General features: G+C 51.9%; 6 protein-coding genes across 6 annotated transcripts; 4 read left to right on the top strand and 2 right to left on the bottom strand.

Annotated features, from left to right (window-relative positions):
- Positions 1–1742: 1742 nt before the first annotated feature.
- On the bottom strand, positions 1743–3542 carry N7459_005196 (Cytochrome P450 61; the record flags this gene model as incomplete). Its single annotated transcript, XM_056944380.1, has 4 exons — positions 1743–1778; positions 1850–3098; positions 3160–3310; positions 3368–3542. Coding segments are annotated over 4 exons (1611 nt in total), but the record flags the coding sequence as incomplete, so codon positions are not given.
- A 114-nt stretch (positions 3543–3656) lies between these two features.
- Positions 3657–5401, top strand: N7459_005197 (Zn(II)2Cys6 transcription factor; the record flags this gene model as incomplete). The annotated part of the gene is made up of 4 exons (XM_056944381.1): positions 3657–4068; positions 4122–4405; positions 4473–4612; positions 4663–5401. Coding segments are annotated over 4 exons (1575 nt in total), but the record flags the coding sequence as incomplete, so codon positions are not given.
- An 872-nt stretch (positions 5402–6273) lies between these two features.
- N7459_005198 (uncharacterized protein) lies at positions 6274–6869 on the top strand (the record flags this gene model as incomplete). The annotated part of the gene is made up of 2 exons (XM_056944382.1): positions 6274–6305; positions 6374–6869. The coding sequence occupies 2 exons, from the start codon at positions 6274–6276 to the stop codon at positions 6867–6869; spliced, it is 528 nt and encodes a 175-aa protein (XP_056801265.1).
- A 721-nt stretch (positions 6870–7590) lies between these two features.
- Positions 7591–8196, top strand: N7459_005199 (uncharacterized protein; the record flags this gene model as incomplete). The annotated part of the gene is made up of 1 exon (XM_056944383.1): positions 7591–8196. One exon carries the CDS (start codon positions 7591–7593, stop codon positions 8194–8196), a length of 606 nt encoding a protein of 201 aa, XP_056801266.1.
- A 1010-nt stretch (positions 8197–9206) lies between these two features.
- Positions 9207–9674, bottom strand: N7459_005200 (uncharacterized protein; the record flags this gene model as incomplete). The annotated part of the gene is made up of 1 exon (XM_056944384.1): positions 9207–9674. One exon carries the CDS (start codon positions 9672–9674, stop codon positions 9207–9209), a length of 468 nt encoding a protein of 155 aa, XP_056801267.1.
- Positions 9675–10982: 1308 nt separating this feature from the next.
- On the top strand, positions 10983–12786 carry N7459_005201 (CAZyme family AA1; the record flags this gene model as incomplete). The annotated part of the gene is made up of 2 exons (XM_056944385.1): positions 10983–11922; positions 11981–12786. The coding sequence occupies 2 exons, from the start codon at positions 10983–10985 to the stop codon at positions 12784–12786; spliced, it is 1746 nt and encodes a 581-aa protein (XP_056801268.1).
- Positions 12787–12903: the final 117 nt, after the last annotated feature.

Here is a 12903-nt window from a genome sequence, read left to right on the forward strand (position 1 = left end):
CCGAATCGCTGGACGATGAACTGATTTCTCCCAGTGTGAAGGAAGTATAGTCAGGAAGAATGAGAAATTCGACCAACCAGCTTGGGCAGAGGGTAAGAATACTTAGCCCCGAGGGCAATGGCCCCGTCAGCCGAAACCGCTGCGTGGGCCGCAGTCGTAACGTTCACCATGATAAAAAAAAAAGACGGAATGTCTCACCGACATCGCCAGGGGCATTTTCAGCTCATATATGGGCTCAGCTCGCCAAGGAGCGGTGATGGGGCCAAAACTGGGGAATTTGGGGTATAGATCGCGATACGCCTCAGCTATCTTAGCGCGCTTATCCAGCCAGACCGCGAACAGCAACGATCAGCACCAAATACGATAGCGGGTTGCTTGATTTGGCCATATGTGCCGCCAGTGCCCTGCGAGGTAGTAACCTTGCTGCTCCCTGCTATGCATGTTGACTCCACTTGTCTTCAATTCGCCGGGTGTTAGCTGAGAAGGCTGTTGACGCGGAACCTTGGAAGCTAGAATAAATAACTGCCGAATGCTCCAATAGCTATCACGTCGCCCACCACTTCTCAGACTTTTTCTCGCAATGGATCCTATGCAGGGGTCTTCCATTGTTATGACTCCTTTTGAATTCACTTTCTACGACTATGAGACCTCTAATGGTCTCCATCTGTTACCTGCCATGCCGCAAACTACATGCGCCTTCCAATTGCCAATCTCAACAGATATACCCACAACAAACAGTCCTCCAATGCAAAACGCCAACATTTATGCACAGCATCTCATGGAATGGCCAGAGACTCAGCGCGTCTCAGCACTTCAGCATCACAATTATCCATCATATAATGGCGCTATCACTGAGAGCGGCAGCGACTTCTCATGGACGACCTTGTCAGACTGCAGCTCTTCACGGCCGAGCACAAGCGACCATTTGTCTTCTTCTCCCTCCTCCCCAGTCTCATCCAACAATGACTTATCCCAATATGGAGTCCCTACGGGGGATGGAAGTTGGCACTGCACCTACCCAGGGTGTAACTCTAAACTACGATTCCACCGAGGCTGCGATCTCCGCAAGCACTATTTACGCCATCGGAAACGATTCTTCTGTCGGTACACAGGGTGTGCAAAGTCAATATCGGACGGGTTCTGCAGCCGGAAAGACCGTGCTCGCCATGAGGCTAAGCATAATCCCACCATTCTCTGTGAGTGGGATGGCTGCACTCGTCTCTTCAGTCGTATGGACAATATGCGGGATCATTTACGTCGGGTTCATCAGAAGATGAGTCGTCCGAGGTAGGGAGTGAGAGACGATTAATAAAGGACGGCAGGATGTATATGTTACTAGAAATAAATCGATCCGGAGTTTTGGTTTGGCTAGCTCTTTCTAATGCACACTATCTAATATCTTTTGCAAAATTTCAACTAACCTCGATGATCACAATGTCGCCATTGAGCGTAGCTATCTCCATCTCATCGATTCACTGTGTTTTGATCTCATAAGCCTCACTGTAGTTGATAAATGCAACAAACGTCTTAATCAATTCCCCCAAAGGAACTTTTCTCCTATGATGGAGGTGGTTGTCTTCAGAGGAGATGACAAGATGGAAAGAGGGAAGATGGCGCTGAGTTTAGAACATGCAAGGGACCACTTTTATTTTAGAACCAGGCAGGTAGTCACTGTAGACAAGGTGCGAATCATCTATGAAGGCTACGTTTTATATTCAACTCATATTAAAAACAGTGCATCACTAGGAGCGCTTGGTGAAGACCAGTGGACATCCATCCTGGGCTATGTGTTAGCACAATCTGTGGCTCGGGACGTGAATAGAAGAGAATATCAATGTGAAAGACTTACCATCGGGAATAGCGTAGCAAAGACCCGGATTTCCTCTGATCTCTCCGTCGCATGATGCTTCCAATCAAGCTCCAGTGCCGCCTTTCCAATCATAGCAGCCATAGATAGAGGTACATATCTTCTGGCAAGGCAGTCATGCGGTCCAGCACCAAATACAAGCCAGTTCTTAGACTTGGATTCGGCGTCCCCCGAGATCCAACGGTCCGGATCGAAGGTTTCGGGGTTAGGATAGGCAGTTGCATCATGCAAGGCTGGGTAGCAAGATGGAATGACCATAGATCCCTTCGGAACGGTATAGTCGGGCGTGACGGGGAAATCCTTGGTTGCGAGATAGGGGACGAAGATAACAGGGGGCTTGTGGCGGAGGAGCTCTTTGATCACCGCGTTGGTATAGGTGAGTGACTCTAGCATGGGGAGATCAAATGGTTTGTGTCGGTCTCCCCCTCGGGCAGCTAGGTTCTCTTCTCGCACTCGATCAAGAACATCGGGCCGCTGGGCAAGGACCTGGAAGATCCAAGTAGTGGCACTACTGGATGCGTCCTGAGAAGCGAAGAGAAATGTGAACAGCGTTTCCCCGATCTCCTCGTTGGTGAATTCACGAATCAGATTCGTAGGCTTCTCGACGTCGGTTTCCCCGGCAGCAACCCTCGCACGGTATCGCTCCGACTCCATCATATGCAAGACCCAGTGGTCGACAATACATGTTGGCTTTGCCCCGGTGGCCATATTTGCCTTGCATACTGCGGCACATTTTGCAAACTCGGCATGGACGGCATCAGCCGTTCGCTTTCCCCACCAGGGCTTGGTGAATGGAATGTATATCGACAGAGGAATGTTGACCAGCTCAAGGGCAGCGGTAGCAAGGTAGAAGTCGTCGGCAATTTTCTTCACTGCATCTTGTGATATGTATTTGCCAAAGAAGGTGCGACACGACAGCGCACAGTTGATTTCGCGGAACATGCCCATGAAAGCCTCTGGCCGACCCTGATTCTTCTTGCTAATCGCAACAAATTTGTCAAAGTAATCGGCAAATACTCGTTCTTGGGCTGGCAGGTACGTCGCCATAGCCTTGTTGGTGAAGAGAGGCGTTAAGCCTCTCCGGTACTCAGCATGGGCTTTCCCTTGAAGGAAAACCCAGGCTTTGTGGCCCAGGATATCTTTGGCAATTGGCACAATACATGGCTCAGCGTATGCAGGCGACTTGAACACCTTGTGGGCTATGTCTCGATCGGAAGCAAGCACAACAAACCTGTAGTTGAAGATATTGTTCAGCATCGGCAAGGAGGCAATCGGGGAAACTGAGCACGTACTTGTGGAAGATTGACACACAGCTGAGGGGACCACTTGCCCACTGTGCCAGATACGACTCGAATTTAGGATGGAGTGCTTGAAGAAAGGGACCCATAAGTGGGATTTTGAATGGGGGGCCTGCTATGGAGCCTTTCCGTTTGATGTACATGACTTGGGACGCCTTTAGCTGGAAAGAACCCTTGCTTCCCGTTAGATGGCTGCACTTACCTTGATCATAAATCACCACACCAAGAAGAAACGTTATAATATATTGCCACACAGAGCATTGTGCAAGAGACCCTACCAAAGCGCTTTGCGCCTGAGCAGTCTTGGAAGACCATGCCTGCTGGAGCTCCGGCTGAGCGTTGGTAATATTGGCGAGGTCAGCAGCCATATTCCAGTTCCTGGATGGTAACAGCTTTGGCTTCTGTGTTCACCAGAGCGATGAGGGAGGTGTCGAGTAGATATAAGAGGAAACAGTGGAGCGGCCGGCTGGAACCTGCGTGACTTGTATAGAGATGCGATTACCCGATTAGGCCTAGACTCCGAACGTGCGGATGCCAAGGCTGGCCCCATTCTCTCTCCAAGCGTCGTCGTTCTTCTTCTTCCTTCGCGATTTTGTTTTCCCAAGAGACAAATGGGCCAGTCGCTTCGTCGGTCTTGTACTGCGTGTGCTAGGTTCAAGCACAGCTGTGACCGTGGCACGCCGAGCTGTTCTCGTTGCATCAAGCGCAAAGTCCTCTGCGTGTATGTCAACCAGCCCTTGACGGCATCCCGGACGGATTCCAAGCAAGAAGATGGCAAAGCAGTAGCTTCTTCCCACGAGGACAGTGCTCTGACGACGTATACATTTGGGTCCCTTGATCCCTTCGACTCGTATCCGGAAACAAGGCTCCCACGGGCACGCGTACAACGTCTCATCTATAGCTGTACGTCCTGCTTTGATCGACGCTGTCGATCGAAGGTTAACTGACCAGCGCAGTCCTCCATAAGATCGCATTCCAATACTATCCCCTTGATCTCAATGCCACTTCAAATCCGTTTCTCATCTCCTGGTGGCCCCTGGCCCTGGGCGACCCAGCATTGTTTCACGTTTCACTCCAGACAGCATGCCTCGACGAGGAGCTCTTGGCCCAGAAAGGATTTCATACATCTGAGATTCTTATGGCTGACTCGGTGGCGTTGCTTCGACGCAAAGTAGTGAATCCGTTTCTGGCCGTACAAGACGGAACAATGAACTCTGTCATCACGTTAGCAACTATCGAGGTGAGATCACTCCTTAGGGGTTCCTATCTCCATCTTACTACCCCACTTTATGAACTCATCACTGAAGCCTGGAGCATCACAGTTTGGCAAGGGCAATATGGATACTAGTACAATGCATGTCGCCGGAGTCAAGAGAATGATCGATATGAGAGGTGGCATCAATGCAGTGAGGCAAACAAGCCCTCTTACGGCGAGGATGATCAGCTGGTAAGACAGTCGCTTAAGGTCCGACTATACACTGCTCACATATTTAAAAGGGTATCGATGCTCATTATGGGACATCCTCAATTTGAGACCCAGGACGACGCTGGAATTGGAGATGGAATACCTCCAATTCCTGAATGGCAATTGGTTTCGACCACTTTACAGGCGGACATACTCGATCTCATGAGCCTTGGTATCGATCAGGAAGTCATGAACGTCTTTACTCGGCTCCGCAACGTCTTTCAGCGAGCGCAACAAATACTCTTTCCCAGCACACGCCTGCATGATCTTACATGTTTCGTCATACACCGGCTTCTTCCGTCATCCCCAGTAGGATCCAATCCACAATCATCGCCAATTAACGAATGCATCCGCTATGCGATCATTCTTTATATGTTCATCATTCAAGGGCCGACCTACTACTCCCATGCCGTGATATTAAAGACGATTGTTTGCCGGTTCTTGGACAATCTCGAGCAAGTTGCATCATTATTCTGTGTGCCTGACTCGCTGTATGTCTGGCTTCTTTCGATTGGAATGGTAGCTTCGGACGATCCCGCACATCATCAGTGGTACTTTGAGAGGGCTCAAGCCGCAGCTTCTTCTCTACAGATAAGTACATGTGACGACGCTCTTCTTCACGTCAAAAGCGTTCTGTGGCTGGATTTGTTACAGACAGAAGACATCTTCCGGGCTCCCTGGGATGCAGTTATCCAGGCTTCAAATCGAACAGCGTTGAAAGAGCTCGTAGAGCCTATTTTACCGACTTCCAGCGATGCTGGATCATTATGAAACGAAGCGCCCCCATTATTCTGCTGGTATCCTCAGGTAGATCAATATATTACCTCGCTTATCCTTCGATATGTATGGATCTGTCCGGATAGGTGTTTTATCAATCTTTGCCAATGCATCTCAATTGCTTAGCGTGGTTCGCCTCTGAATGACATCCTCAGATCGGCTCTCCCGCCAGCGAATTTACTAATTGCTACTAAATCACCATTTTGAGGTAGCAAATTGCAGAAACTACGGCGGACTGCTCGTAGACACAGGAATCTAGTGCCGAGTTCGTGACGAGTACCTCTTAGAATAACAACCTCGACTACGGGAAAAACGGCCCGATCTTTATAGTGGTCTCAACAAGCGGATATTGGACAATGTCAACCCCAGGGGACTATGTCGTCCAATCCAAATTCCCTCGTGTCATCGAGAAAGTGACCAGAAATGGCTGGACTTCAAAAATTGGTTTCTCGGCGATGGGGGGATATCAACTGTTGCGAACAATTTGGTCGCGGCTCTCCAATCCTGGAAGAACCAAGGAGCAGAAGTGAAAGGGTTTACCGTGGTCACTCCTTTTCAGTTCAAGAGCAGGAACTTTGAATCATTCTTACGCTCGACCTGGCAGAGCTGGTTGAGACTGATCTGAGCCAGAAGATAGAGCAAGTCACCCGGATTAACTGGAATCAAAAAGTCAGTCACTGTGCGATATGACGGTGTTCCGCTATATAGCCAGTACAATCCGAGGGAAAGAGGAAACATCGAGAGTTGGCTTCGCAAGTCCATCGCGCTCCTCGTCGTGGAAGACGCCGAACCCGCGTTCTCGTCAAGCGGAGCACAAAAACTTCCCGCTTTTGCTCGCACCGATTCTTCATCACCATCATCTCACCATGGCCAGTGCCACTGCCCCTCGTGTCAGCGAGTCAACCGCCTTTGGCGGCCCGACTGTGATGATTGGGGAGCTCCCAACCATTACCACTTCGACGTGAGATCGCTTCCTCTGCTTCCGGGCGATGCGGTCTTCTTGGTGAATCCCCACAACGCCCACAACCACTCCGAGGGTCGCACTCGCATCGCCCAGCTCGCTCCCGGCGAGCAAGCCCGGGTCATCGTGCCTCTTCTGCTGGAAGCGTTCGTGACCCGCTTCGGCGAGGGCGACGGGTTCATTCTGCAAATGCACGATTCCTGTATCCCGTGGGCCCCGTGGAGCTGGAGTACCACCGACGAAGCCCTTGCCCGCGCCGTCTCGGCCCAGTTGCAGCAATCCGGTGTTCGATCTGAATTGTGCCAGGTGTCGGTCTCGCCTGCGGAGTTCGTCCAGGAAGCAGACCGGTGCTGGACGGACTGGTGCCAAAAGTTTTCGAGGGCCGCAGTCCACTACCCGGATGCGTTTGGGGCCAATGTTGATCGATGCTGTGACGTCTGTGGATTCTCGCCGTCGTTGGATGTGTCTCTTCTCCGGTGTGGTCGGTGCAGGAGAACCTAAGACTGGCTGCTCGCCCACTATGGCGTAAGGGAAGGGGAAATCACCGCGCCTGTTCCACCTGAGGCCATAGGTGTCTCTCTGGAAAAGAAAGTCTCTCGGCGAAGTATGGTAAGTATTCTATCTGGGTCGCCGTTTTAATAATAACGTGGCGTCGACAGCTGCAGGTTTTATACGAGTTGATTCCCAATGTGACTACCGATAAAGCAGGCCGAACACAATTGGGCTGGGGGTTGGTCTTTGACGATCTCAATTGGTTCCTCTTGACTTCATCGAGAATGCGCGGACTATCTGCTGGGAGTGACAAGAACCTCAAACCCTACGATGGCTCTCTGGCTGTCCTGTCAGAGGATAGTGGCGATGTCCCTGGATCAAAATACCTGCGTTTATTGAAACAGCGGTTCAAGTTCCGCCACGCCCCGGTCGACTTGCGTGCCAAGGTTGTTAAAATACTAGAAATCCTGGATAATCAATCGCTAGCTACCTTGGGTTGAGCCAAGCGTGGTGATCATTCTTTTCCCCCTAGTTCACTAGTTAAGTAGATAGTGACTTCTGCCGTCAGAGCGGCAGATGCCACCCGATGCAGTTAGCGATCGGCGCAGTGAGGCGCAGGTTGGATCGACAGACCTATATAATCCCCCTCGACCTCCGTCGAAAATGGGCAGTCAACATCTCATAGAATCTTTACCTACTATTCATCTACACGCTTCAATCCCTCGCCATCATGGATGCATCACCCAGCCCCAGTTGGACGTCCTCGCAGTCCCGCACCTTAGCCGTGGATTTCACCTGGAGCAAGTTCCAAGGACGCGTTACCGACGGCACTGGTCCAGGCTCGCAAACACTCTACACCGTTCCGACATCCATTGTCCAATCTCCTCATCTGACAGTCCGGTCCGCCCAAAAGGACCAAGTGATCGGAACCGGCACGATACACTCCTTCAGCATCAGCCCAGACTATGAACTGCACGGGGCAAAAGGCACGCTCAAAGCACAGAAGCGCTTCAGAACTGTCTACACGCACCTGTCGCATGCCTTCTCCGACACCGATCGTCCGGTGAAGATGACATGGACGAGCAGCAGCGGGTTCAAAACCTGGGATTTCATCTGCGTCGACGAGAACCAGATTGCCGTGGCCCGGTTTGCGGTCAACATGTGGGCCGTGAAGAAAGTCGGCCAGATTGAGATTCTTGGGCCCAAGGCCTACGACGAGGCGGCGCGAGATGAGATTGTGGTTATTGGTCTGACGTTGGTCTATTGTATGTGGCTGCGCGTCAATAACCCCTTGAATCTGGTTGGCTCTGCCTTTCTCCACAAGGACAAGGAATGAGACTCGGAAGCTTGGAGTTGATGGTATGCATGATTGCTGTTATATGGTGGTTCTTTCTTCTGGCGTTCTGGCTTTGATTGGCGTCGCTAGGAACCTGTTTGTTTATAGCCCGGTGCGAGTCTGTTTCAATAACGAGAACGGCAAGACAGATGTTTCAGCTGCCTCATGATGACCTATTGATTCCGGGATCAGCATACTCGGGGGAAGAGGCTGAAGCCGCTGTACGACCCAGATATCATCAACACGACGTCTTCGGCTGGCTAAAAAGGGGCCGCGTGGGTGTGTAACGACCAACCCGCAGGCCTGGGAGGGCAGCTCCTAATATTAGAGACTATTTAGGTGGGATCAGCCGCTTGACTTACCTATCAACTCATTTCTCTACTCCCTCCATATGTTCAGCTCTCATTAGCGGTTTCGGGGATTGAAGCAACTGGAGCACGTCGCCATGGTAGCCTTGGAAATAACCGCAACGAGTATCCAGGGGTCATATATATACCTTGCTCTGGAGAAATCCTCTAGTATCAGATTGCGCATTTTTGTCTGGCTCGTGTCGAGGAAAAGGCGTCGCTAACGTGTCGGCCTTGCATTGCGTCCGCAGCTCGCCAGCTCAGATCCTCCACATTTCACCTCGCCGGGGCTAATGCATTCTCTTTGATTGGATAGGATATTCGGGCTTATCATGAAAGTCGTATATGTTTTATGGTTTGTATAGAAGACGTGGGAGGAATATATTTAGATGCATATACTTCAACGAGATTGGAAGTTATCGGGCGCCACGCGATCCAACGCTCCAATCGGCATACAGCCGTAGGCAAAAGTTCCTTACGAGACGATCGTAGAGTATGATACTGGCCTGCATTGAAAGTCACTGGGAAAGCCAAGAACAATATCAACGAATTACTGAGACCTCGTTCAAGCAAGGCACTCCATCCATCTATCTGAGCCCACACGTCCAGTCCGCTGCTCCGCGCTGTCCGTCGGGCATCCAAGGCAGCTCCAAATTTGCGAGTCTAGCCAGTGGCCGGTCCGACCGTTCGCAGGGTGATGGGGATATTATCCACCGACGACGTGAGGGTCTCGCTCCATAGCAGCGAGTACCATCCATCCTTGCCGGTCGGTTTGGCGTAGAAGTTGGCATTCGCGCGGCTGAGCAAGACATATTTCCCATACAGCGACCAAGCATCGGTGACTTGTCGCGACTGGGATGTCGCCGCGACCTCGGAGGTGGTAAAGCCGACCGGATTCGCCGATTCGGTGCTCTGGCCCAAGGCCAGTAGGTTGGTCGAGGAGCTAGTGCCGAGTGTCGTGAAAGCTGCATTGGCGGCTTGCGTGGTATTTGCATGGGCGACCCAAACGGCCGTGTCGTTGTCGGAATAGGTCACTGTCGCAGCATGAGCTTCATTCGGGTGATGGTCATCCAAGGCAGCTAGAGACTCACCGTACATCGGCACCTTGTTGGTGGCATTCGACATGGACATATTGCCAATCTGGGCCGCGCCTGTCTGTTACATGAGTCATGAAATAACCATCCAGACTTCAGAGATCAATCACACACCATCGGCATAGAAGATTGGAAGGCCGTTGATGTTGTCACCGTAGGCATACAGATTGAAGGGACTCGCGTTGGACTGCCGTGCTTCCAAGGGCTGCGCGGAGCAGACAAGCCCAAGGAACGCAGCGAGGGCAAAGAAAGCAGCCCCTAGATTCATCTTGCAAATCGTAATGATAGCTTCGCAATGAGGTGAAGTGTGAAGATGGCAGAATAAGACTCAGTGGTGGGTCGGGCGAAGATGATGGCTAGCGCCGCGGCCTCAATATATCCTCACCCTGCCGGTAATTCATTCCTGTGGGAAATCAAAGGGGCATCACCTCCAGGCTGAAGCCAATCTGACCGGATACGCGGCTCCGCGAGCCCGGGATGGTCCTTGTGGCCGTCCACCTCCGTTGGCATCTGGACGAGATTCGTGTTCAGCATTCAGGGTCCACATGGTCATCCACGAGGCTGAGCAAGTGCGCATGTCTTCATTGGCGGACCGAATGGCCTCGACGGCCTTTGAGGACACGGAAACCCTATCCATCATTGTCTCTTGAAGCGCCGTGCTGACGTTTCCATCCAGGCGGGATCGCGATAGCGGGCCTCGAGCATCCGGATATGCCGTGAGGCATTGAGACAGTTCCATCCAACCTAATCTAAGTTTCAATCTCAGTGCAGCTGGTCCAGCGCTCCGGAGATCTCGGCTTTTGGAAACACGGGATCGAAGACCCTGCGTCGGGGAGATTGAAAAGTGGATGCCGTTCATGCGAGATGCAGTGGTTGGACTCGCCGAGGGCTGAATCCAGGCCGGCCGCGTTGAGATATCGTCTGACCATATCAAAATGAGATGACATTTACCCTCGTTTGGGCATCTGACACTTATCCATTGGGATGATGGAGCGAGCCGGACTCTTCGCCTCCCAAGGCAGCTTCATATCCCTGCTGAAACCCATTATGAGAGGATCAGATCCCTCGAGACCTCGTAATGCGTCATCTGAGGCCCTCCCCTTGATTCTGCCTACATATGGACGACCGGCATTCCCTGGTAAAAAAAAGTGCTCGACGGCTGCTAGGAGGACATACAGGGCCCAGCTATCCTCCGGCTCATGGATGATCAGCTCGTCTTGCCAGGCAAGAGCTATATATACTGCTATGAGATCATTCGCAGATGAACCATGATCTCGAAGCAAGATCGGCTTTCAAAATCTGTTGTTCCATTGAAATCACCATCAGTTGGTAATACCGAGCAATAATGAAGCTTCAAACAATTGCGCTGCTCGCCAGCGCATTCGGCGCCGCCACTGTATATGCTGGAGACTCGGGCAAAAGAACCACGACTCGACACCCAACGACTCGCACCTCCATCACGGGCACAGCTACGGGAACTCCATGTGCTGGCAACACGGCCAACAACAGGTCTGCTTGGTGCAACTACAGCATCAACACAGACTATGAGACCGTTGCCCCCGATACAGGCGTCACCCGTGAATATTGGCTCGAAGTCGACGAGAAGGCCATCGCCGCTGATGGCTTCTCTCGCCCGGCGATGGTCGTGAACGGGACCATGCCCGGCCCGACCATCTTTGCAGACTGGGGTGACACGGTTGTGATACACGTTACCAACAAGCTGGATCAGGCACGGAATGGATCGAGTATCCACTGGCACGGCATCCGACAGAACTTCACCAACCCGAACGACGGGGTGGTGTCGATCACCCAGTGTCCGATTGCCCCGGGCTCGACGATGACCTATAAATGGCGAGCCGTTCAGTACGGAACTTCGTGGTACCATTCACATATCGGTCTTCAGGCCTGGGAAGGTGTGTTTGGGGGCATCGTCATCAACGGGCCAGCAACAGCCAATTACGAGGTCGACAAGGGCGTTCTCTTCTTGACCGATTGGACGCACCAGACCGTGGACGAGCTATATATCGTCCAGGAAACACTTGGCCCGCAAAGCCTGACCAACGGCTTGATCAATGGCACCAATGTCTTTGGCACTGGTGCCAATGCGACGGGGCATCGCTTCACTACCAAAGTCAATGCGGGCACGTCGTACCGATTGCGACTCGTCAACGCTGCGATTGACACGCACTGGAAGTTCACCATCGACAACCACACGATGACAGTTGTCGCCATGGACCTGGTGCCAATTAAGCCCTTCACTACCAATGTCCTGAGTATCGGCATGGGTACGGTTCCTATTTGCGTGATCGTAGAATCGGGCATCTTCAGCTGACTTCGTTCTAGCTCAACGATATGACGTTGTCATCACTGCCAACCAGGCCTCGGTGGCTGATTCCTTCTGGATCAGAGCGATCCCCGGCAGTGGCTGTTCGGAGAACGACAACGCCGACAATATCCGAGGCATTCTTTACTATGGCGCGAATGCCACCACCCCTCAATCGAACGTGACGAGTTTCACCAACAATTGCGACGATGAGCCGTTGTCGGAACTGATCCCCTGGATTCCGAAGAATGTCGAATCCCCAGTATGGGACAATAGCACCGGCGTCACTCTCGTCAACAATACAACTCCCAACCATCTCTTCCGGTGGGAATTGAATCATACCTCTATGAAGGTGCTCTGGGAGGATCCGACGTTGATGCAGATTTATAATAACCAAATGAATTTCACCAACAGCAGCGGTGTGATCCAGCTACCAGGGAAGAATGAGTGGGTGTATCTTCTCATCAACACCACCCTCCCCATCACGCATCCCATCCACTTGCACGGGCATGATTTCTCCGTCCTAGCGCAGGGGTCCGGCCTCTGGAATGGGACCATGAACACCCAAAATCCACCTCGTCGTGACACGGCAATGCTGCCAGCGAGTGGATTCTTGATGATCGCTTTTGAGACCAACAATCCGGGCGCGTGGTTGATGCATTGTCATATTGGGTGGCATATCGAGGAGGGATTTGCCCTGCAATTCATCGAGCGGTACGATGAAATCCACAATCTGGTCGATTATGCGGCTCTTGAACAGAATTGCAAGAAGTGGGACGCGTATGATACGGCATTGAACATCATGCAGGATGATTCCGGGGTGTAGATTCCCAATCTGGGAGTGCACACCATACCTTGGAGAGATTGTTATCACCAGCTGCCTGGTTCTGTTTTGCGAATTTCGCGGCGGTTAATGTCCTGTGCTTCTTTGGAAACCTGTCTT

The sequence above is a fragment of the Penicillium hispanicum genome (assembly GCF_028827665.1).
Source record: "Penicillium hispanicum strain IBT 35686 chromosome Unknown utg000004l_segment0_segment0, whole genome shotgun sequence".
Lineage (NCBI taxonomy): Eukaryota > Fungi > Ascomycota > Eurotiomycetes > Eurotiales > Aspergillaceae > Penicillium > Penicillium hispanicum.